Raw genomic sequence first — 26,071 nt, 5'->3', positions numbered from 1 at the left:
CAAATAAAAATTTGAAAAAGGGTTCTACATATAAATCGCACATATGTGCGCAGAAAACCTGAGAATTAAGACACTGATCAGTGCAGTCCACATGCAGTCACAGGGTATCTGCTCATGGGTTTCACCACAGTGGCAAATGGACATGCTTCAATTATCTGCCACAAATCTAAAAGAGAAATCAGGCATCTTCCCCTTGGGCACTGGACTGAACTCATTTGGGTGTCCAAAATTTTCCCTGTGGGTCATTATGAAATCCGAGAATGTGGAACAGAAAGCCTAAGCCCAAGAGCACTTCATGCACCCATGATCTGCACCATGTTGCAATGGGCAGAGTGCCAAGCCATAAAAAAGCAACCATGCTGTACCAGGGAACAATAAAGCAGGACAATCTGGCACTAAGAATCCAAAATATCCAGGAATCACATTCCTAACACCAAAGCAAGTAGAACCAGAAGATCAAGATACATGCAGCACACCCTTATCTCCCCCACCTCACTGTTTTCATATCATTAGAGGCCAGAAACGATTTCCCATGAAAATAAGACCTTTTGACCAAAATTTGAGGACTTCTACAATAAAATGATCTGAGCAGTGCTATTAATTAATGCCCAGCTTATATGTCACCACATTTCATGTTCTGGTCACAGGCTCTCCTGAAAGTTGAGACAGTCAAGATAGTTTAGCCACGTTCTTACAGAAGACCAACAATGGAACAGGCCAAATCTAGAGTATTACTTCATGGAGAGAGACCACAGTATGTTGGACTCCCAAAGAAGAGCGAAGAAGACAAATGGCTGTTTCAGGACCAAACAAGGCATGGCATTTGCCACTTCTCTTTCACACTACCAAATATAGGAGAATAACAGGCTGTAAGAGAGTGGAATAGCCCAGACATAGCAAAGCAGACCACCCCGGTCTTTTATTTTATTTTATTGGGGGAACCTCTCTCACACACTTTCAGTCATGTACCAAAAGTACAGAGGAGCATGGAAGCTCCCATGCAGACATTCCGCGCAACTATCTCCTCTTTCACACAGCAACGTGGATGCCTGAGAGGGAGCAGAAAGGAGTAGATGTAAGGGAATCCAGCAAGATTGGTGCCCTGACACCATGGAAGCAGGAGCTGACAACCTTCAACTCTAGCAGAGTGGCTGCTGCACAGCCTAAAGAGAGCAAACCAGAACAAATTGCAGAAGTCCTGAGGGCTTAACTGGCAGGACCCTGTAAGAAGAGGGAGGGAAAAACATATACTTCCTACCCTGAGTTCAGCTGGCAGGGCGCAGTCTGCTAGCAGAGCCAGGTCTTCCTGTAGCCGTGAGTTACCTGGGGGCTCAATCGTCAGCACCTTCACACAGGTCCCTGGCTTGGAAGAAACTGGAAGAGGCAAAAAAAAAAAAATATTCCAAAGTATAGAATCCTGAAGACTATATGGACATCCTCTTGGGAATGTGATGGATAAAGTTATCTGGGGATGTTTTTAAAATTCAAGGATGGCCCACACCCCTTATATGCAAATGTTAGGCAAATAAATAAAGCATTTTTAAAAAAAATATGGAAGAGGCTGCTAAGCATTATGTTTTCCTCCTCCTTTGAAAAGCTCTGGCTACAGAAAAAAAGTAGAATTTTTCCACACAAAACTCATGCTCATGACTGCTTCTGTTACTGCTTTCACAGAGCAGTAGGCCTTCCTTTGTAAGAGATTTGCATGCATTTTGAGATTTAGATTTATGACTACACGGCTGGGGGGAGGGGAGGGGGGGGGAAGGCATCTTGAGAGGCAAAGGGAAGTTCTTATTTGCCATCTTCCCCACAAGACCAGAGAGTATGCACATGCTCTGCCGAATTAATATCTGTGATCAGGCACCAATGCACACACCACCAATACCACAGCTAAAGATTGGGGGGGGGGGAGTTTATCAGTGCCCAACAACATGTAGCAATTCAACTGAACATGTGCATTTTAAAAATGGCAAATTCTATTGATATCACCCATCATCCATTCATACATTAAACAGATTACATGAGGTAGGCAGACAAACAAAAATGGTTCTCTTCAGCATCATTCACATCCCCATTAAGTTTCTGGTATTAAATTCCGCATCTTTATATGGTTAATCAATATGAAACTGCTTCCAGATCAGAAGTGGGAGAGCCAATGGATGCCCTCCAGATGTTGCTGGACTCCAGCTCCCATCAGCCCAACCAGCATGTCAAATAGTCAGGGATTATGGGAGCTGAAGTCCAACAATGCCTGGAAGCCCTCAGGTTCCTCGCATCCCTGTTCCACCCCTCTTTAGGGGTGTTCATGGACATGTGAAAATGGTTTCAGAGAAAAACACTAACCCATCTGACCTGGTAATTGCCATGCAACCACTTAGACATTTCTGGAATAAGCCTTTAAACAGAACTCCTCTATCTACCCTAGGGATCCAACATCTACAGGGAACAGAGAGAAATTGGGCAGATTATCATCATTTAGCATGATTCTTTGGGAAGGACACTGTTCGCTCCCAATCTCTCTCCTACATGCTAAAACCACATTGATGTGCACTGGTTAAACATGCAAGCTGTAAAAACTCTGGCTACAATTTTACGTCAGCCCTCACTATGGGGGCCTTGAAAAGCCACTGCCTTCAGCTCTGTAGTGCGGTGGCTCACACTGACCCACTTTTCAGGGTTGTTCCAAGGATTGCAGAAGGAATGTAAAACAGAGTGCTCTAAATTCTCAAAAAGGCTATATAAATGCCAAGTAGGATTACTACTATAGTGAGCTTCTCTTCAAAAAGAGGAAAAAATACTTGAACACCCTCCTAGCATAAGAACAACAAATAATCATAATAAAAAAGTCAAGTGGTGCTGCTCGTTCCCAAACTCTGGGTGGCTCAGGGTTGGATGGGCCTTCATAAATGCTGAGGGGATCAAATACTCTTAGGAAATAAAGGATTGCTTTACTGTATGAGCACCAAGCCACTCCACTGCACTGCATGAAAACAAGCTGGCACTTGATGTTATGGTCCAAAGGGGTGGGGGAAGAATACACCAAAAAAAAAATATGTTGGGCGAGATCAGAACAGAGCTTGTACCTGCCCTGGCAATTAACTGAATCTCCTAAAGCAAGCCTGTCTCACAAATATGGAAATAATGGCCCAATTTGCACACAACACTAAAGCATGGTTCAGCATAAAATCCAAGAGCAGGAAGGATCTATTGGGACGATCAGACATTCCCCTCCCCTTGCCTTGAGCTACCATGCTCACTTTTCCTGCATGGTTTGGAGAATGAGTTCATCAGAATTAAGTTTCCCTTTCTAGGGAACCTGACTTGGCAATATGAACGAATGAGAAATAATGGTTCAAAACAAGCTCTGAGCCAACTTCAAATCATACATCTGAAGAAGTGTATCTGAAGAAGTGTGCATGCACACGAAAGCTCATACCAAGAACTAACTTAGTTGGTCTTTAAGGTGCTACTGGAAGGAATTTTTTATTTTGACTATGGCAGACCAACACGGCTACCTATCTGCAACTCAAATCATACAGTTAATGAAACTGGCACTGGAAGAGACATGGGTGGCGCTGTGGGTTAAACCACAGAGCCTAGGACTTGCTGATCAGAAGGTCAGCGTTTCGAATCCCCGTGATGGGGTGAGCTCCCGTTGCTCGGTCCCTGCTCCTGCCAACCTAGCAGTTTGAAAGCACATCAAAGTGCAAGTAGATAAATAGGTACCGCTCTGGCGGGAAGGTAAACGGCGTTTCCGCATGCTGCTCTGGTTCACCAGAAGCGGCTTAGTCATGCTGGCCACATGACCCGGAAGCTGTACGCCGGCTCCCTTGGCCTATAGAGCGAGATGAGCGCCACAACCCCAGAGTCGTCCGCGACTGGACCTAACGGTCGGGTACCTTTACCTATGAACTGGAAACTATAGTATAACACAACTGTAGTTTCATAAACCATGGTTTGAAGCTGGCTTGTTCAAAGACTAACCAGAGCTTGTTTTAAAGAACAATCTCTAGCTCATAAAAGCAAGCCATGTTTTGTGGAAAGTGAAACTAAGCTCTGCTTAAATCCACCTCTCTGCTATGAGAGAGGGAAGGGAGCATGCAAGTATGAGGCTCCTGGCTGCTTTTTCCTTGTTGCTCATATTAACACAGCCATCATCTGCGTTCATCATCTATGAATATTTCCTTGTTGTTCATATTACATAGCCATTTCAAGAATTAAAGTAAGGGAATAGATCAATAACTGTTGATGAAGAAGTGGTCGTTTAGTGCATGTCTGGGCACTTGTTGGCATGTACACATATATAGTTCCTTACTGTAAGTGCTACCTACATGTTATGAGTCTCCAAAGCCTTGCTGTATGAAGGAGGAGCACCTGAATAGCTTGGTGCAGTAAAGCAAGCTGCTGTGATCAATACTAAATCATTAACAAGCAGTATGTATTTATGATGCCATATTGATTTCAGCTTGTGATTATTACACAGTGTTATTTGTCTCCTCCTCCTACACCCAGCTCACGTGGTCTTTATTTTAGGGAGTGTTATTTATATCTTTTGTTAATACAGAGAACTTGTTTATAATAATATGAACACAACTGCTATTTCAGCACCTTTGGTATTATAAGTGGTTTATCGTGGAAAGAGGTTTTGTAACCAAGAGCTGAAAGCTCATGCCATGATAAACTATTTAGAAATATACCAAAAGTCTTCATTGGTTTACACTTGGGAGTTCAGCAAGAAAAGGAAGTTACTCCTGAGCTGGCTAAGTTAACTCTGCATCGGAACAAGAGGTGGTACGATAAGTGTGACTCAATGGGTTTAGAACTTGTCTCCAAATCTCAGGTGACTCACATTGCCATAATAAATTGCCGCTCTTGACATTTTACAGATTACACAGGGATGTCATCTTACCACAACATTGAGAGGTGGGTGAAAGAAGACTGCCACAGTACAATATCTTTCTTCCCAACCCTCCTGCCCCAAATTAACGAGTTGTATATGCCTCAGAAGTGTGATTCTAAACAGGCAATATAATGCCTTTCAACAGATACACCATTACTGTCAGCAGGTAATGAAATTATACCTTTTGCAACTTGAAACTTTGCTCCAACATATGAAGGTGGTGGGTAGGAGGAAAGACTGTTTCTTTCTCACTCTTTCCTTCACATGAGAGACTACCAACTTCTCAACAGGAATCTCAGGAAATGACAATTCCCTGCCCCTCCTTTTGTTAATTGTGAGGAGCTACATCAGGGTTACGTTATGGTAGAAGACAGAAGAGGAAGGGAGATAGATTAGATCTGCTGGCACAGAGTTACTAGATCAGGCATAGGCAAACTCGGCCCTCCAGATGTTTTGGGACTACAACTCCCATCATCCCTGACCACTGGTCCTGTTAGCTAGGGATGATGGGAGTTGTAGTCCCAAAACATCTGGAGGGCCGAGTTTGCCTATGCCTCCACTAGATCATATTGTACTGAACACTTAATCTCTACAAAAAGCTTCCTTCAGTCCTCAATAAAGTCGCAATAACCCCAACCAACCTATTGTTTTGAAACTTATAAACACATGTAAATGAATATTTTCAACTAGAAACAGAGAGGGAAAACCCTGGTGCAGATGATTCTATGATGTGTCTGGATGAGCATTAAAAATTGGAAAGCAGCTGAGGAGTGTGGACACTCAAGAAACATGTGTTTAATGGTAAAACACATACTGTACTGGGATCATTTTTATTTAGCAAATACTGTCAAGTATGATCCCATGTCCACTTCTAAACTGAGTCTAAACTGAGTAAACTTCCTGAAGTTCTTGGGGGATACATCAGACCATGAATTAGCTTAATTTTGCAAAAATGGGGGTATTCACTGGAAGGAAAAATCAAGGAGCTCAAGTTTCTTTAGGATGTTAATCCCCATTAAAAGAAGCACTGGAGAAAGCACATCACACAGACTGATTGATTGACTGATTGATTGATCGATTAAGGCTTCCCTTAAGAAGTGTCTAGTTCAAATGAGGACAGCATAAACTTAGGCAAAACAAGTGGAAGTTGATGAGGCACAGAAAAGAGAATTTGTAGCTTATTATAAAAGTGTTAAGACATATTTTTAAATGGGAGCAGAAAATCTAGGGAGACAGTTGGGCAACTAGATGACAGAAGAGTGAAAGGATCGCTAGGAGGAGCATAGGGAAATTTCAAAGAAGCTGCATGAATTTTCACTGTAAAAGATATTGGACAGATACCCACACAAAGACTTATTGCTGCCATGCAACACTAGAACTCATGGTCACCAATGAATTCAGGACAGAAAAAGGAAAACAAGGAATTGTTTATGGAATTCACTGCCACAGGATGTAGTGATGATTCAGAAGGCAATTAAACAAACACGATGAGTAACTGGAAACTCCAAATTTCAGAGGCAGGATGATAGAGGGGCTGGGAGCTGGGGGCACTGTTATACAGGGGTTTCGCTCCTTCCTCCTGGGCCGTGTCCAGAAAGTGGTGTTGGGGGATGAGTGTTCAGACCCCTGGGCTCTCACTTGTGGGGTGCCTCAGGGTTCCGTCCTCTCCCCCATGCTTTTTAACATCTATATGATGCCGCTGGGAGAGATCATCAAGGAGTTTGGGGTGGGTGTTGATCAGTATGTGGATGATACCCGCTCTACCTCTTTTAAATCAGAACCAGTGAGGGCAATGAAGGCCCTGTGGGAGTGTTTGGAGGCGGTTGGAGGATGGCGGCTAAGTACTGTTTTGTGGGGACAGGGGGTGGGCAGGTGTAGAGGATTCCCTGGTCCTGAATGGGTAACTGTACCCCTGAAGGACCAGATGAGCAGCCTAGGAGTCATTTTGGACCCACAACTGTCCATGGAGGCGCAGGTCAGTTTTGTGTCCAGGGCAGATGTCTACCAGTTCCATCCGGTACGCAGGCGGAGGCCCTACCTGCCCACAGATTGTCTCACTAGAGTGGTGCATGCTCTGGTTATCTCCCGCTTTGACTTCTGCAATGCGCTTTACATAGGCTACCTTTGAAGGTGACCCAGAAACGACAACTAATCCTGAATGCAGCAGCTAGACTGGTGACTGGGAGAGGCTGCCTAGACCATATATCACCGGTCCTAAAGGATCTTCATTGGCTCCCAGTGCATTTCCGAGCACAATTCAAAGTTTTGGTGCTAACCTTTAAAGCCCTAAGCGGCCTTGGCCTTGTACACCTGAAGGAGTGTCTCCACCCCCATCATTCAGCCTGGACACTGAGGTCCAGCACCAAGGGCCTTCTGGTAGTTCCCTCAATGTGAGAAGTGAGGCTACAGGAACCAGGCAGAGCGCCTTCCCGGTAGTGGCATCCGCCCTTCCATCAGATGTCAAGGAAATAAACAACTACCTGATTTTTAGAAGATGTCTGAAGGCAGCCCTGTTTAGGGAAGTTTTTAATGTTTGATGTTTTATTGTGTTTTTAATATTCTGTTGGGAGCCACCCAGAGTGGCTGGGGAAACCCAGCCAGATGGGCGAGGTATAAATAATAAAACTATTGTGTTTATTATTATTATTATTATTATTATTATTATTATTATTAGGCAGAAGGCAGCTGTTGACTTCACATCCTGCTGGCAGACTACCTAGAAACATCTGGCTGGCCACTGTGGAAAATATGCTGCAGTGCTAGATGGACTATTGGCCTGACAAAGCATGTTCTTAAGACGGATGCAAAGAGACTGAAATGAATGCCTGTGTGCCTAGTGGCAAGTCTGGTTCCTCTCCTTAACATCCTCTCCTTATGCTTTGCAATTGTGACAGGCTCAATGCGAACAAAGTTAAGGCTCAGCACTATTTCAGCCATCAACCTAACAGATTACCTAGCCTTTGGGTACATGTGTGTTGTTAGGAACAGATCTCTCCCCTACTTGGTGGGTGCATGCAATTTGTTTATTGTAGTTTTAACTTGTAGAATCTGTTTCAAGTACATTCACAGAACTGTTCCAAAGGGAAACTGGCAGCCTGGTGCCAATTTAAACTCAGAAGCCAAAAGCATATGCAATTTGCTTTCAAGGAGGACTGAGTCAGCCTATATTTCCTACCCAGGAGACACTAAGAAGCAGCAAGATATTCTTTTCTGGAAGAGGAAAAAGAACATTGTCAGAGGGCTGTATATGGAGATGCTTTTGTTTGAAGTTTCTAGCTCATTTAGAAGATAGCAATTTTCTGCTTGAAGTGCTTAGATAACGCAGATGAAGTGCAAGCTGAAGAACAGAACAGCTAAGTGAGGCAGCCTCCTCCTCTCAAGCCCCCCCTCCAGATGTGTTGGCACAGAGAGTTTTTAAAAGACCAATTTGTGTCATGAGTTTTGGTAAAGCACTTTATCACAAGTTTCTGGGAAATGGACCACTATGATGGGCTGCATCTTTCAATCTATGACAGCAATATTGCAGTAATTAAGATTTCGGAACAGATGTAATACAAATGTGAGTGTGGTCAGTCAAAAGTAAATAGCTTTTGGTGACAGGAGCGTCAGTAAGATTAACTCACATTTATAAAATGTCAGGAAAATGGACAAGCCAGCAGCAACAATTAACATTCATTTAGCACCAACAATGGTCCAAATGCATGAAAGCAAGGGACTTGTGCCTCTAGGTAAAAGGTAAAGGCTAAAGGGACCCCTGACCATTAGGTCCAGTCGTGGCCGACTCTGGGGTTGCGGCGCTCATCTCGCTTTATTGACCGAGGGAGCCGGCGTACAGCTTCCGGGTCATGTGGCCAGCATGACTAAGCTGCTTCTGCCGAACCAGAGCAGCACACGGAAATGCCATTTACCTTCCCGCCAGAGCGGTACCTATTTATCTACTTGCACTTTGACGTGCTTTCGAACTGCTAGGTTGGCAGGAGCAGGGACCGAGCTCACCCCGTCGCAGGGATCTGAACCGCCGACCTTCTGATCAGCAAGTCCTAGGCTCTGTGGTTTAACCCACAGCACCACCCGCATCCCCTGTGCCTCTAGGACACCAGTCCAAATGCTTCCTTCCTCCCCAGTGGGAAAAGTGGGAAGCTGAATGTAGTATAGTACATTTTGTAGTTTTTGCAACATGGCTAGCTATGCCAGGGTCAAAGCTTAAGTGTTACCAGGACTAAAGGCAGCAGTGGCAGAAGAAGATGTTAAGAGGGGATTGTCAATAAAGGATGTTCTAGCACCTTCAGTTTTGAAGACAGCAGCATATAGAAGCAAGCTAAACTGTTCCTTTCATCACTTAAGGGTTTCTCACAAATGGTGAGAAGCAGAGTACAAAATAATCCTAAAGAAGTGTAAATTTATGATCTGCCTGGCCAACTATTTAAATTCTGATGTCTAATATGAGTGCTGCAAAACAAACGACAGCCTTAGCCTTTCAAAGTGTCCAAGAGAGAAAGCAACTCCACTGGTGTAATGGACCTTGGTGTGGGGGGGGGGGGCAGGGATGACACCAGGTGGTAGTCTTAGTACACAACCAAGGCAGTAAAGCAACTTGTGTTAACCACCTGACTTTTTCCATCCGTGAAGAAATCATAACTATGCATTTCTGGGAATAAGAGTTTATTTGCATCAATCAGCTTAACCTCAAATAAAAGTACTGAAAAACTGTGTAATTAGAGATGCTGAAATATAATCAAACATTAACACAAATATAGCTAAATTAGTTATTCATTATCTCTTTAAGGTGATGAGAGCATGGTTTTTATTAAACTATGCTCATGGGTTATGAAATTCAACTATTCTTAACACACTTGCAGAAAACATACACTACAGGGTGTGAAATATCTATCTGCATCTATCAAGCATTACTACAATACATTATTGTTTGATATCTACACAGTTAACCTTACAAAACAAGCAAGCAACCTATATATTTAAGCCTGGGAGCTCCTCAAGTATCCAGTTCAAGATTAATCGTATCTGGTTTAGAGACGAATTTTTTGCTTGCCTCATTTTCTGCAACCTATATCATCCAGTTTAGAAATGGCCTGGAGCCCCACTAAATATTTAAGTTTGACTTCTAGTCTGTTCTTCCTTGATTCATGATCCCAGGGTGGGTTACAGCAATAGAATACATTTAAAACCATGACAGTGTCAAATAATGTACCATTTCAGAATATAGCACTACTGTACAAAGATGGATAACTAAGCTATTTACGAGTGAGTTGCTTATTATTCCAAGTATTTATATTCCAGATCATGGGAATGGTCCTTAGGCAGGTAATATTCAAATAGCAGATTGCTGGACCATACCCATGTGTCCCTGTTATGACATATCACAACTCTTTCTAGAAAACAAGAATGCTGCAAAGGCTTATGCTAAACACAATTAAATGTCCCATTAGAGTGCTCACCCACTAGTATATGCATAGCACAGTAACTTGATGTACAATGGAGACAGAACTTTCTCACCAAATTAAGGGCACATGAATCTACCCTACCTCTCCTTAGTCACTGCACCTATAAGCCTGAAGATCTTGCCCATGTTAGTGCAAGACCTACACAGTTTCTAAAAGCAACAGATTTGGCCTGTTATTTACACTTTAATTACTTCCCAGATAGACTACTGCAGTACAGCATGTGAGACATTGAAGACGATCCTAGATGGCCTAAGACCAAATAACTATTAGGAACACTTACTTTGTTGCCTGCATGGGCTTTAAAATCAGCTTGGAAGTTCCTTTTCTCTGTACCACTTCAAAATATCCATTGGGTAACTTACAGAAGGCAGGACATTTTCTGTGGGTGCTACAATTCTAGAATACCTCAATCAGGAAATCTTTTCACTATGTGTTTGAAGACATTTTTGTTTGGTTGGGCTTTCACTGTGCAATTTTGGATCTTGCTCTTGACTGACTTTACCATCCTGGAGACCCATCTTGGCTGTGAATCCTGGAAGACCTGCTCCCTGCCTTGCAGGCCTTTCCCCCCCTGGCCTGGGAGGGCAGGGAGGACTGACTCCAGCTACAAAAGCTAGGGCTGCTGAAAAGGCCAGATACCATCATAGCTGTCTCTTAGTACAAGTCATCAAGCCTGAGCTTCCACACCTGCCAACCACCATGGGCAGGACTGGCAGCAATAGCAGCAGGTATGTTCTAAACAATATTTTATTCTCTTGCTAATTATGCAGTTTCAAATGTGCATATTATATTTAACTTCCTATAGTAATGTTTTCTTTTGAAATGTTTAAGTTTTGAAAGGTGGAACAGTCTCCCTCGCGAGGTTGTGGACTCACCTCCCTCGAAGGTTTTAAGCAGAGGTTGGATGGCCATCTGTCATGGATGCTTTAGCTGAGATTCCTGCATTGCAGAGGGTTGAGTCCCTTCCAAATATTCATATATTCTATGATAATTTTTTTTTGTTAACTTCACTACACTAAATGTGTATTCTGTAGTTGACTTATTTTGTAATATTTTATTTTGAAATCTTTCAGATAATATTTTAGTTTCCTGTTAATTACATTGCTTTGAATGTATACGTGATATTTTTTTGACTCTCTTCATTAATGCTTTATTCTGCATTGTTTTATTTGATGTTTTAACCTGTTGTAAACCACTTTCAGAATTTTTTCTTTAAATTATAAAGCAGTATAGAAATGGAAAGAATAATAAAATAATAATAATAATAATACCATGTTAAAGAATATTTCATATTGTTAATTGCTTATCTGCATGGTGTACTGTGATTGTTTTGAGCACTTTAGGAGAACAGTGGAACAGAAAAAAGTTATTACTAGAATTTTTAGCTAATTAATATAAGCTCTTCAGAAAAAAGGCAGCTTTCCACTTTCTTATATAAAATGCCAGTCTGAGCAATTTGGACCTTACCAAATTCATGCACCTTTTTACACTTGGTTTCCAAGTCTTCGATGAGATCCTGGAGCCGACATTGTTTTGCCAATCTTTTGCAGTCGCTCACATATTCTACATCTATGTCTAAACGGCCTGGCAAAAGAAAAGAAAAGAAAGCAAATGACCCTTTCAATTCTCCCTATTATTTATTCACCAACACGTAAAATTCATCCTTACATCCACAGCTGCAAATTTATGTTTCAGCACCCCCCTGTGACTTAAGGAAGGACTGCATTTATATTTTTGAGAAGATCACTTGTACAGCTAGTATAGCAACTTCTTTTGAGCCATATTGCATGTTGCTTTTCAGATATATGTCCTGAGAAAATTCTGATTTTTTACCTTTTGTATCTTTATTATTTTAGACTGCAAACCATCTTGAATGGATTAACAGTACAAAATTGTAGTACGGGTGACATCCAATGTTAGCGATACCGGTATAGGCCTATTAAAATCAGTGGATTTGAGTCCATTAATTGCAATGAGTCTACAAAGAATATGACAGAGATGCATGCCGCCCTAAGTAAACAAATAGACTATAGATACACAACTTGGTTGACTATCACCCAAATAAATAAAATATGGATGCACATATCTACATATGACAAAGCCAAGAAATGTTACATACAAGTCCGTCAATTCTGATAACTACAATAATGTAGCTATTATTTCAATTGGTATGCCACTTTCCCACATACATCTGCCCAAAGCAATGAGCAAATGTAGAGAAGGCTAATCCAAAATCCCTTCTACAGGTTTAATCCACATGTCCCACATGTTAAATAAAGATGCATGTGTCACTTTCTGTATCCTTCTGTATTTCAAGGTACTCCTGTCTTATAAAAGCAAAAAGAGGAGCAACTTCAATAGCCAGATTCATACATATTCCTGAGTACAAATATCCAGAAACGTATGGCCATTGTCTAGTGAAGGATAAGGACCTTTGTTCACTAAAAACAAACAAAAATAAGACAAACTTTTATTCTTTGCTATTCCTTTGGTAGCTCCAATCCAGAGCTGTGCTCTGGAATTGGGAGGAACCCTATTGGCATATGCAAATGGAGGTAGAAAAACATGTTAGCACAGTCTGTGCCTGGTTAGAATGCCCAACCAGCAAACAAATCTTCTAGACAGCAGAATCCTTTGCACGTCTACTCAGGAGTAAGTCTCATTGAATTGCAGAAAGACTTACTCCCAAACAAGTGTGTTTAGAATTGAAGCCTCAACATTTCAAGTAACTGTTGCTGAAATAAAGGGGATTAATGCCATGGCGCTTTTAGACGTAAAAGTAACTAGAGCAACAGTGTGGTATACCGGGAATATGTCCAAACACAAAGTTGTGTCACTCATTACTAGCAATGCCAGTGCCCTTATTGCATTTGATACAGCACTTGCAAAACAAACAAACAAACCCATCAGCTGGGTGGTGGGAGACAATGTATTTGGGCAATAAAATATTGTTGCTTGGGTGGGTGAGTGGCTAATCCCAAAGCAAAAACACGATGGTAGAGAAAAGAACCTGAATCCCCCATAATCTCACTCTAGCAAGGTCCAACGCAACTTGTGCAGCTCCATGCCTCTCCATCAATGCTGTTATTCTATGCCCCAGTATCTAATGCTTTCCATCAGTATAGTCTTTGCAAGAGAAAAAGTACGTCACCCGAGCCATTTCTGACAAGCTAAGTTTTGAAATAATTATGCAAAGTATATAGATATACGCAAGATGTTATTCTGAATCCAAATGCAGCACTTGTAAGCACTACAATGCAGCACATGCCCACATTTACCTGTATAGAGGTACTGGAGAAGGGAACCAAAGGCAGCTGGGTTGATCTATATAATGAATGAAAGTGGTTATTTACAGAGGTTGCACTTTGCCATGGCTTGAACTATACACTGATATAAGTGAGAAACAAGCTAGAACAGCAGTAGCTAAGGTGTTTTGGACTACAACTCCCATCAGCCCCAGCCTGTCAGGTCAATGATCAGAAGTCCACAACAACTTCCAGAGGGCACCCCATTGGCTATATTCAAACTACAAGGTAATGAGGGCCCATGAGATTCTGCAGTAATGCTAACTCTGGAGAGGCAAGCAACAAAAAGGGCAAGATTTTAGCTGTATCTCCCTTTTCCTCAATGCCAGCTCTTTCGCACCATATGACAACATTAAATAATGTCGCTCAAAAAGTAATTAACTTGTGGAACTGACCACAAGTTGTGACAACCACTTATATAGTTAGCTTAAAAAAACAAAAACCTGTTTTGTGAGAAGTTGAATAGCTTGTGTGTTATGTTTACCAGTAGGAACAGGCAGGGTTGATTTAATACAGCAGGTCACAATGAAATCTCAATATGATGTTCCGGATCAACAGTGCTGAGATAATCCAAGTAAAACTGTTTTAAAGAAGCTTGATACTTGATTAGTTAGGAACATCAGGCTTGGTACTCGCGTAGCAGAATAAAGTGGCAGAATGGACTGTACCATTCAGACTGCAAGTAGGAGAAGCCCATTTTGAGTGTTCCAAATTTAACAATATTCACTGCAAATAAAAAAGGGAAAAAAGGAGAATAGCAGTGAGAGGACTAGCCCAGAACCACTTCCTCTCAATGAAGTGGAGAGTTAGTTAATTCAGGGAGTTAGTTGCTTTTTATGGTTTTTTTAGTTAGTTGATTTTTATGTTTTTTAATGTATTTGAAATAACATCCTCACCCACAGTCTTAAGTGGTACAGTCCACTCTACTGTCTCATTCTGATGCATGCGTAAATCAGCGTCTAGACTTGGCACATGAAACCATAAAGCAAGCACCAACTGCAGGCACTATTCCAGTTAAAACAAAGCTTGAGTCTTCTCACCAATGGATGCTTTAGTGCTATGATATTCTTCCCCTTCCACTTGGTCTCAAACATTTCTGCAAAATATGCACTCCGGGCACCGAGAATGCAGCGATGGGCACAGAAAGACTTCCCATGCACAATGAATACAATGTCACTCTGGTAACCCTGTTCCAGAAGTCTGCAAGGAGAATGAGAACAACAAGTCAGAAAAAACTGGACTGGAGGACTCAGCAACTGCGAGCATCTTGTTCCTTCAAAATCAAGGTTCTAAAATAATGCTTTATTATTTATTAATTGGTCCCTTTCTTACCAAGGTAACTCAAAGTGACTTACAATATATAAACAAAGAAAAACATATATTAAAACCAGCACAAAGAAAAACAATGAAAAAATGAAATGACAAACTTGTTCTTAAAAAGCCAGAATCTGAACCACTCAAGAAGGCCACAGGAAATTATGATTCAATGCCATCAAGAAAAAGTTATGTTTTTGCCTGACGCCTAAAGCTATATAATGATGGCACCAAGTGAGCCTCCCTGGGGACAGCATTCCATAAACAGGACTGCGCACGCACACGCACGCACGCACACGCACACACACACACACACACACACACATATATTAAGTAGTCTTATTTACTTCTGCCACCTACGCAGTAGATTGTGATTAATCAGTTCTATCATGTATACTGTATGAGAAGCTTTTTCAGTGGGGAGGGAATTAAATATATATATATATAAACTTTCAAATTACTATGTACTAACAGTGGCTTGACAGACTTGTCATTATCACAAGCGAGCCTCCATAAGACAAGAACATAATAAATCTTTTGAATCTCCTGAAACAAAACAAGCAAGAGGGGTCAGCCATCCAAGGAGTGGGCGTGGCAGTCCAATGGAAACAGATGCATTTTAATGCTTAACCGCCTGCAATGAAGGCATCCCTTCTCTCTTTACCGTTGAAGGAAGACATCATAGTAGTCTCTCTTCATGCACTTTGCTGTGATCTGCTTGTACTCCTTTAACACCCGCCGAATAGCATCACTCAGGGCCCCATATAAACAACGCTCGCCATCAAAGGTGTTTGCTTCACATTTGGCACCTGTAAACCAATACCAACTGGCATTTAGGTTTGAAGCCATATTACAAGAGACAGATCATTTACATATGTGATATTGTCTTTCTCTGCAGAACAGTACTAAGAACTGCTTCCACTAAACAACTGAGCAACCTTCATCCCTCGTTACAAGTACTTTCATATGTTCTTCTGGTCTAAAGCAGAGCTCATGAAGTAAAATTAACATTCAACCATAAGACAGTGGTGCCCCGCAAGACGAATGCCTCGCAAGACGGAAAACCCGCTAGACAAAAGGTTTTTCCGTTTTTGAGCTGCTTCGCAAGACAATTTTCCCTATGGGCTTGCTTTGCAAGACGAAAACGTCTTGCGGGTGTTCCGATTTTTTTCCGCTCCCCCCCTTTTTCTAAGACGCTAATCCGCTAATAGCCTTTTAGCCGCTAATCCGCTAAGCCTTTAATAGCCGCTAAGCCTTTTATAGCCGCTAAACCGCTAATAGCGCTAATCCGCTAATAGGGTTGCTTCACAAGACGAAAAAACCGCTAGACGAAGAGACTCGCGGAACGGATTAATTTCGTCTTGCGAGGCACCACTGTATCTAGTCTCTTAATTTCTGCCTTGGGACAACTGCAAGACTACTCAGTTTTAAAAGAAAATAGCTGCCTGAAGCTGAATACATTCTACAATATTCCACAGAAAACATTTCTGCTACACCCATACCACTGTGATCCAGTGTGCTACGCTATGAGCTGGATTGTGGTTAGAGTGTTGGATGAGGATCAGGGTTCATATCCACACTCAGCCATGAAGCTTGCCGGGTGACCTTGGGACAGTCATTGTCTACTTCCCAGGGCTGATGAGAGGATAAACTGAGGAGGAGAACCATGAACACCACATTGAGCTCCTTGGAGAGAAGTTATTACAACTTAAAAAACAGAGAAACGAATCTCTTTTAAAGTACACTGTAAATATTTAGTAAATACAAGTTAGAAGCAAGCTAAAAAGCTTCCCAGAAAAATGAAAACTTTTTGATTGCGTGTTTAACTACGGTTAGGAATATAAAATTTATTGTCCAAATTCAATATAATTCTCAAGTCTGTGCCTGCATTGGTTGGAGTATACCCATTTCTAGTAGAGTCTGCATGTAGCTGCATGTTCAATGACAAGCTATTCTTACCAAATTCAACATTACCCCACCAAAGCATGATTTGGATTTCTTATACCTAAAAGGATTATTATTTGCTTTAGCTGTAAGCTATGAATTATGATCTAATACCAAATTTGGAATGCTGTTCCTATGGAAATCTGAAAGGCGCCTACAATCCTGAGGTTTTGTCACCTGCTGAAAATATATTTGGTTCACCAAGTGTTTTTAAAGACTTAATCTGATTCAGCCTGGGTCATCTTATGATTTTATAATTGTACAATTTTGTTATTTTCAATGACTGTAACTGGCTGTGCTCTTTTATCTCTGGTCGGGGACAGAGGGTGGCACTAGGGAGGGAAATGTCGTCACACCACTCCTTGGTGTGTGGAGTGCCGCAGGGCGCAATCCACTCCCCGATGCTTTTTAACATCTTTATGCGCCCCCTTGCCTTGATTATCCGGAGCTTTGGGCTGGGTTGTCACCAATATGCTGATGACACTCAGCTCTATCTGCTGATGGGTGGCCACACCGACTCGGCCCCGAACACACTGACCAGATGTGGCTGGGTGGTTTTGTGGGAGCCGATTGAAACTAAATCCTTCGAAGACAGAGGTCCTATGGCTAGGTCAGGATGGCATGGGGATGAGGGACCAACTCTCTTCTCTTGCGGGGGCCCAATTAGTGCCATTGCCTTCCGTTAAGAGTTTGGGTGTAATCCTTGACGCCTCCCTTTCCATGGAGGCGCAAGTTACAGCAACAGCCAAGGCGACATTTTTCCACCTTCGCCGCATCAAGCAGTTGGTCCCTTACCTTTCCCGCCGTGACCTGGCCACAGTGATCCATGCGACGGTCATCTCCAGGCTTGACTACTGTAATTCACTCTATGCGGGGCTGCCCTTGAAACTGTCCCAGAAACTCCAGCGGGTGCAGAATGCTGCAGTGAGGCTCCTCACGGGGTCTCTGCCATGGGAACATATTCACCCAGTGCTTTTCAAGCTGCACTGGCTCCCGGTGGAGTACAGGATCAGATTTAAGGTGCTGCTTTTGACCTTTAAAGCCCTTCACGGCCTAGGACCCTCGTACCTACGGGACCACCTCTCCTGGTATGCCCCACGGAGAGCCTCAAGGTCCATAAATAGCAACACCCTAGTGGTCCCGGGCCCTAAGGTAGTTAAATTGGCTTCAACCAGAGCCAGGGCCTTTACAACTCTGGCTCCGGTCTGGTGGAACGCTCTGCCTCATGAGACCAGGGCCCTGCAGGATCTGATTTCTTTCCGCAGGGCCTGTAAGACAGAGTTGTTCCGCCTGGCCTTTGACTTGGAGCCAATTTGATTCCCTCCCTCTCTTTCTTTTTTCTTTTCCTTCTCCTCCTATGATGAGGCTACATTTTAATATTTTAATGTTTCAATATTTTAATGTTGTATTTTTAATTTTGTTTTTAAGTTGTAATCATTTAACTTGTTTTTATTATTGCTTGTAAGCCGCTCTGAGCCCGGCCTTGGCTGGGGAGGGCGGGGTATAAATAATAATAATAATAATAATAATAATAATAATAATAATAATAATAATAATAATTATTATTATTATTATTATTATTATTATACCACCTCAACAATAACTGTGTTGGTGGTTTATAAATATTCTGATAAATAAAGTTAGAAACCATGATTTTGTTTTATTTCTCTGACTGGATTTATATTCTTTGTATCTGTTAAACAACAGACCTAACATTGATTAAATGAAATCAATGTATTTTGACGGTGTGGGTGAGAGAACTAAGCGTATCTCACTCTACATCAGAGTTTTCCACATTAGTGTGTTGGCTGCAGTGTGTAGGTGAGTCACACGAATGCTCCCCACGGTGCTCCCAGGGCTGGAAAAGGGTTAGTTTAACCTCTTGTTTGCTAGTAAAACTGAATTACTGTGTCGTGAAATCTTCCATGTCTAAAAAGTGTACCACCAACATGAAAGGTTTGGAAAGCTCTGCCCTACATTATTGCCTTTGTTCCTTTAGCCAAATTACTAAGAAACAGCGCAATAATGCCCTTGGGAGCTGGGTGGTTCAAGAATGGATACTGGCAGACTTGTTACTTGGTAACCTAGATAGATCTGCAAGTGAAAGCACATATTCCTGGAGATAACTGTTCCTACTAGTCACTCAATAAATGGTGGCAGCTACTGATTCAGTGTATTACAGGTGAATTTATTCCTTCTAGTAAAGCCAAACACTAAATCCATTTATTTTTGCCCTGCTGGGTGCTATGATGAGAACAGAAATATTAAATGTACCAACAAGGAGCCTTAACTTTTTCTTTTTTTAAATAAAAAATGAGATTAATTAATTAATTAATTAATAAATAATAATAATAATGGCTGGGTTTCCCCAGCCACTCTGGGTGGCTTACAGCATATATAAAATGTAGTAAAACATCAAATGGACATTTACTTTTAGGTGCGTTTTATTAAACAAAATGGCAGCAAGAAGACTAGATTAAAAATAGCAGCTCTCCCCATTGGCTAAGATCCAATTTTAATGTCATGCTAGGGCTAGTACTACAAACTTGAAAAAAACTGAGTCCTGTACTAACACCCTACCATGAGAGGAAAAGTTTTCCTTGCAAAATAAGATTCTAGCTGTTTGATTAGCTTAACAAGTCAAAAGCAACTATGCAGTTTCCCATCAGAGCAGGATTATACTGTTTTAATTCTGGTGTACCTTCAAGGGCAATTCTAGAGACACACAGGTGACCATATATATTGGGCACACAGTCTCCAGGAGAAGAAGCATATCAGGTTTTTCTTACCATTGGCTAAAAGGTACCGCACAAGCTCTTCATGTCCACAGAGACAAGCATAATACCTGTTAACACAAGGAAGGAGTTAAGAAAGAGACACTTGGAAATGAAAGTCCTCCCACAGCACCAACTTTGCAATCTAATTAAGATCCTAAAATCACATTAGGTTGGGACAGCGAATGTGTTGCCCTCTAGTTGTTGTTGGAGTGCAACTCACAGCAGCCCCAGCAGCATGGCTAATGGTTGGGATGATGGAAGTTGTAGTCCAACATCATCTGGAGGGCACCACGTTGGCTCCCCCCATGGTGTTAACTCCTTACAATAAATTGATCCAGTCCTCTCCATAGCATTCTCACTTCTTTCTGTTGTGACAAGGATAACAAGGGTCTTTTCCCACTCTTTTTCTAGTGATGAGATATGCACTTGCTTCATGTGCAAGTAGAAAAAAGAGATGTGGACTAGGGCTATGCAGATGAAGGGGTGGGACTATGCAAACAGAGCTGCCTTGGTTTTCAGTGCTCCCATCAAGTTCTATGGGACAGCATTGAGAAAGGTGAAATCTGCACACAGCGCCACACTGTATGATAGCTTTACCAACAAGAACTTTAGGGTACATGCTTATTATTTCTATTGCAAGTATCTATAGCCTGCTCTATTAGTCAAGACTTTCAGAGCAGTTTCCATTAGCGAGATAAAGGCAGCAGTAACTTGCATGTAAATCCCAGATTTTTGAAAACTTCTAAAAGTTGACACTAAAAGGTTTGGGTGAATACAAAGTCTTTTATCTGTCACTGTAAAGACAGGCTAGTTAGTGCTAGGTGGGCCTCCCTGGAGACAGCAAAATGAAAAATATCCCTTTCCCAATTCCCACTCATCTCACTTCAGAAGGCGATAGAACTCCAGCAATGATCACAGGTGATAGGAAAGTTCATGCAGGAAAAGTAACCTAGGTCCTAAGATGCTTAGGGATTTCAACATAAAATCCAGTACCTTGAATTTTATGTGGAAATAGATCAGCAGCTAATGCAATCATATAAATGCTGACAGGACAATATCCCAAGGACACATTGTACAACTCCAGGGATTCCCATTCTATACTTTCTTTTATGACAGACGTAGCACAGTGCTGATGAACATATGTTGGGGACAAACAAGAGAAGACTATTGTCCCTGTTTGCAACCTTCCCAGAACATTATGGCTAACCAGAGCTAGACAAGATGAGCCAATAGCACAATTGGAGCAGGCCTCTTCTTAGAATGCTAGTAAATGCTAGTAAAATGGTTGCCACAAATTATCCCAAAAGCAGTGGCAGGCATTCACTTGCCTTCCAGAATATTGTTCTGAATGAGGAAAATTATTTCCAACAGCAGGTCTTGTCAACAAAAAACAGCATGGGAACACTGAAAACTTGAGACAATGGGGAGCAGAATGTAGGAGAAGGATATAAGAAAAAATGATTTCTTTTTTGAACAAAACAACAGAAGTAAAATGAGGAACCGTTGCAATGCCTGAAAGCATTTCTTTAAATCCTGTATAAGTTACCAAACAGCATGTATGTCTCAAGGCCAAAGCACTCACAAAGGGGTACTGTCCCATTTATCCCGGACATTGATTTCAACATCTCTCTGTTCAAGAAGGTATCTGAAAGACAAACAAGGGCACAGCTTTAGCACTTAAGAATTCATCTAACTCACTTCAGCTACAGCTTCAGAAATTATCTGTTTTTAAAGTTCCTTTCCCTATTATTAATTATTATTTATTAGATTAGATAGATAGATAGATAGATAGATTCTTTATTGTCATTACACTAGTGCAACATTGCACAAGTGCAACGAAATTGGATGCCATCCCTTAAAAACAGTAAAAGCAAAACAACAACAACAACCAACCAAACCACCTTCCAACCACCCCCACCCCCACCCCCAAAAACTCCCAGATCTCACTATCGAGTTACAGCATTCAAAAAGGCCACAGCTCTTGGATAGAAACTGTTTTTCAGTCTATTTGTCCTTGACTTGATGTTTCTATACCTCCTGCCAGAAGGCAGTAGTGCAAACAGACTGTATCCCGGGTGAGATGGATCCTGCAGGATGTTGTTTGCTTTCCTAAGGCAACGGGAACCGTACAGTTCTTCCAAAGGTGGGAGAGGGTGACCAATAATCCTTTGGGCTGTGGTTATGACCTTCTGGAGCACCTTCCTCTCTCTAGCTGTACAACTGCCCTATTAGACTGCCCTACTTCATAAGATCGCAGGGCAGTTCACAGTATACTAAAGTTTGGGAGTGCCCGTGCAACCTTTAAAAGAAGGGACACAAAACAGCAAGGCTATTTCCCCCCACATTACATTTATTCTCCTTTACCCCCACCATTGATTTTTAAGTATGTGTAATTTCCTAAATATCAGAAGAAACCAACATGCTGCCCTCCAGATGTTTTAGGATTCCACCTCCCATCAGCCCTGGCCATTTGAGGAATGATGGACAGTTTAGTCCAGGCTTCCTCAACCTTGGCCCTCCAGATGTTTTGAGACTACAATTCCCAGCATCCCTGACCACTGCTCCTGCTAGCTAGGGATCATGGGAGTTGTAGGCCAAAAAACAACTGGATGGCCGAGGTTGAGGAAGCCTGGTTTAGTCTAACATCTGGAGGCATCACATGGGCTACTCCGGCTCTACATTACAGCAGCACACACCTCCCCTCTTTTTCTTTCTTTAAAAAGTTAGTGACAAATATCCTCACCAATTCTATGGGGGGGCACAACAGTGCATATGCAGATTATCAGGAGCACAGAAAACACAAAGAAAAATAGTTTGTGTTTCTATTTTGCTTTCTGGAAAGGCCCTAAAAAAACAGAGCTAGTATGGTGCAATGGTTAAGAGTACTGGACTAGGACTGGGGGTAAAGTCAGTCTCTAAATTTAGACTATCTCACAGGGTGGTTGCAAAAATAAAATAAAAGGGCAGGAGGGAGGTTGGAATGAATTTAAATATAAATGACATTTTAAAATCATGAGCAAAAATTAGCCATTATTTAAAAACCTTAAAACAACAACTGGTTGATGTTCTCCAAGTATGTTGCTACTGTTGTCCTTTTTTGTGTTTCTGCTTGTAAACTGTGTTGCACCTGAAAGCTGTAAGTGTTGTGATTTTTACTAGTTCTTAAGATTGACATTGAAATTGATGGATAGAATCACTTATGGTGATTATGCACATCACAATGAATTTGAATTGATATAATATTGTGATCAACATTACTTTTCTGGCTGTTACTACATCTTAATGCAATGAATCAGGAAATTAATTGATAGTTTTTTTAAATATACGATTGGTATATATTTATTCTTGTATTCATGAATTACTGTCATGTTAACTGTTTTGTCTTTGTAATGATGTGTTTTGTGACAGTGCTTGTATTCTGTTGAGTCACACTGGGCACACGTGTGTGGAAAAGCAGCATATAGTTTATATTTTACAACATCTTCAGTTTAAAAAAGGAGAAAATGTGTTTATAAAGCCTTAAAATACCATTTGCCTTTTTGTGTGTCTGTTTCTTTTTGGTCCTGCTCTCAGGGGATATCTAAAGTAGTCAGCTGTTTCAGGACAGGAAGCTGAGCTGATAGGCAGAAGAGGCAAAAGTTGTTTTCCTTTTTAAAAACACAGCAAGAACTTGGGGCCTCCCATTAGGGACATGAAGCAACACAGTAGCAGCCATTCTACTGCCAAATATGAGTAGCTTGGGGAGGGAAGGTTGGCAAATACAGGCAGGTGGAAAGAATTTCTGCAAAGAATTTTGCTTCCTAACTATTTATCTGCCCCCTAACTTATTCTCTGCCACAATAATCTTCAATGTTCCCAGAACTAGGACTCAACTTTTAACCAAAACATGCATTTGGAAACCTTTTTTTTAAAAAACAAAAAAATTACCACATATTTGTATGATGGTATTGCTACTGCTGCAACATGTTAGATCAGGCTGTGACAGTCGTGGGTTCCAACCCACCAGTTGAAGACCAAAGAGCTGCCACACCCAACAGAACTCTTAAGTTATCCAGTCCATGCTTGTTCCCTGTTCCCCTCACAGATCTGTGACATTCTCCCTCCAAAATATCCCTGGTTGTGCCCAATATCCTCCATTCTATTTTTTCCAGCCCCAGCCAGTACTCCCCCTATGCCCCACGTTTGCTTTCTAAAAGTAGTGTGTGCCAGAAATCCGCCTTGCCTGGAACTTCGAAGCTCCTATCTGGAAGTCTCTCCTCCCTTTAAGCCTAGATGGGTGGAGAAGGCATTAGCTGGGGTTACCGAAGGCACTTTGTACATGCCCGGAGCCCTCTCACCCAGGTTATTGCTTTCAGGTGTGCAAACAAGCCCAGAAGCTTGTTCTAAATACCTTCCCAGTTTTACTTCTCAAGCAGCACTTTTTGCTGCTGTCTAGAAGAGGCATCTAAACATCCTAAACACACACAACAAACTTCGAGGAAAGCTAGGGGGAAAAATAGACGAGTTTACCTTAAGTCCCAGGGCAGCCCCTAAACCTCCACCTGCCACTCAGTGCTCCCCAAACCGGAACCTCAAGGGACAGCCTCCTATTAAGCTCCCTAGCCCCAGCCTCTGCCAAGGCGCAGCACCGATGGGGGTGTGTGGCCCTCTCCCGGGGGTCCCCCACCCCATGGGGGCCTCACCGCACTCGGAAAACATCGCCCTTCTTGCAGCTGGTGAAGAGGTCGCTGGTGTCCATAGCCCGCCGGAAAGCGCCGCATTGACCCGGCCTAGGGGAGCGAAGGCGGCTTCAGCGGGAGCAGGCCCAGGCCCAGGAGGAGGAGGAGCAGGGCAGCCCAGGGCAAGCGGCGCCGGATGTAAACACGGCGCCGGAGAGGCTGCTCCACACCAGCGAGGAGGCCGGCCTCGCTCCCCGCCCTTTCCTGGGGGACCCGGCGGCGCGCAGGCCCGCCCACCTCGCCTGGGTCAGCCTAGAAGGCCGGGCAGCGGCTGCGGAAGGCCGGTGTCGTGCGTGTGCAGCTTTAATTCCCGCCGCCGCCTGGCAAAGCCCCGGACGGGCGAGCAGCAGCTGCTGCTTCTCCAGGCGCAGCGCGCGCTTCTCCTCCACAAGAGCCCGCCTCGCTTCGTTCTGTGATTCGCCCGCGATTAGATGCCGCCACCTCCTCCTTCTCTCCGGTGCCAAGAGCGGCGTTTGTGCGTCTGTATATATAGATATTATTTTCAAAAGGGTTAGGGCTTCGTGTTTTTAAAAAGTTCGGGCTCCTCCAGCGCCCCCCATGCCGCCTGCAAATCTGTGGCCCGGAAGCCTCGGTCGGAGCGAGGCTGAAGCGGACAATGACTTTGTCTGCACGCGGAAGGGAGCTTCCTGGTTACTTCTGACGCCGTGTTCTTCGCGTGGTGGCTTCTCCCCAGAGGAATGGAAAGAAAATAAAAAATGTCAGGAGACTAGGAGGAATAAAACCCCCAGTGTCTCTCGTTGCAGGGCCGCAAGCAAGTAGGAGAAGCAGAAAAGGGAGGTAGCCATCCATGCGCTTTCCTACTCAAGTTTTTATTGTATGGAAGGAAGACTGTTCGGTTCAATTCTCTTCGTCTCCAAAATAAGAGATGTTGTCGAGCTAGAAAAGATGCGGAAAGGGACGACGGAAGTGTTCAAGGAGCTGGGGCAGTTTTTGGGTTTTTTACCACATTATCCTTTTCTCCGTCTTTCCAATGCAGGCGCCCCCCCCCCCACTTTTTGTTGAATCCGTGTGCACACAATCCAGAGCTATCTTGTAGTTTCTTGAGAAATACTGCCGCTTGATGTGTTTCCCCTCAAACCAGCTTTAATCCGAAAGGCAATCTTAAAACCGCGTGTACATTTGGGACGCCCATTGCCCATTGACAGCTTCACAAATAAGAGTTGTGGAGGCGACGGCTTTGTTGCATTTTAAGCTGCTAATTGCCTGAGACTTTTTAATTTGGTAAAAAACTAGGGTAAGAGGAGGCGTGATAGAGGTGTGTACAATTATTCATAGTAAATAGAGAGACGTTTTGCTCCCTCTCATAATTTTAGTTCCTAAGTCGTCCACTGAAGCTAAGTGGATAGGCAAAAGGAAGTACTACTTCATACAGTGTATGTTAAACTCTGGAACTCACTTCCACAAGAAGTTGGGATGGACAACAATTTGAATGTATTTAAAGAAGGGGTTAGACAAATTCATGGAGAGTGCTAATCAAATGGCTACTAGTCATTGGGGTGTATGGTATCCCCAGGATCAATACCAGCTACTGGGATTCAAGAAGTGTGCATGCACACGAAAGCTTATACCCAGAACAAACTTAGTTTGTCTCTAAGGTGCTACTGGACAATTTTTATTTTGACTGCATCAG

At 42.5% G+C, this 26,071-nt stretch overlaps 1 protein-coding gene across 1 annotated transcript in view; it reads right to left on the bottom strand.

The window, feature by feature from the left end:
• Positions 1-24,650, bottom strand: part of ABTB1 (ankyrin repeat and BTB domain containing 1) — a 41,594-nt gene extending 16,944 nt beyond the window's left edge. The window contains exons 1-8 of the mRNA XM_081184265.1: positions 24,385-24,650; positions 21,285-21,347; positions 19,715-19,770; positions 15,646-15,790; positions 14,708-14,867; positions 13,641-13,686; positions 11,830-11,946; positions 1,259-1,374 (exon numbers count right to left, since the gene is read on the bottom strand). Of these exons, the coding sequence (XP_081040391.1) occupies positions 1,259-1,374; positions 11,830-11,946; positions 13,641-13,686; positions 14,708-14,867; positions 15,646-15,790; positions 19,715-19,770; positions 21,285-21,347; positions 24,385-24,440 (759 nt within the window). The 5' untranslated portion in view covers positions 24,441-24,650. The remainder of the gene's footprint in view (positions 1-1,258; positions 1,375-11,829; positions 11,947-13,640; positions 13,687-14,707; positions 14,868-15,645; positions 15,791-19,714; positions 19,771-21,284; positions 21,348-24,384) is intronic.
• Between the last annotated feature and the right edge of the window lie 1,421 nt (positions 24,651-26,071).

The sequence above is a fragment of the Podarcis bocagei genome (assembly GCF_964188305.1).
Source record: "Podarcis bocagei genome assembly, chromosome: 2".
Classification (NCBI taxonomy): domain Eukaryota; kingdom Metazoa; phylum Chordata; class Lepidosauria; order Squamata; family Lacertidae; genus Podarcis; species Podarcis bocagei.
The sequence above is the reverse complement of the archived record's forward strand: the minus strand, read 5'-3'. Positions and strand labels throughout refer to the sequence as shown.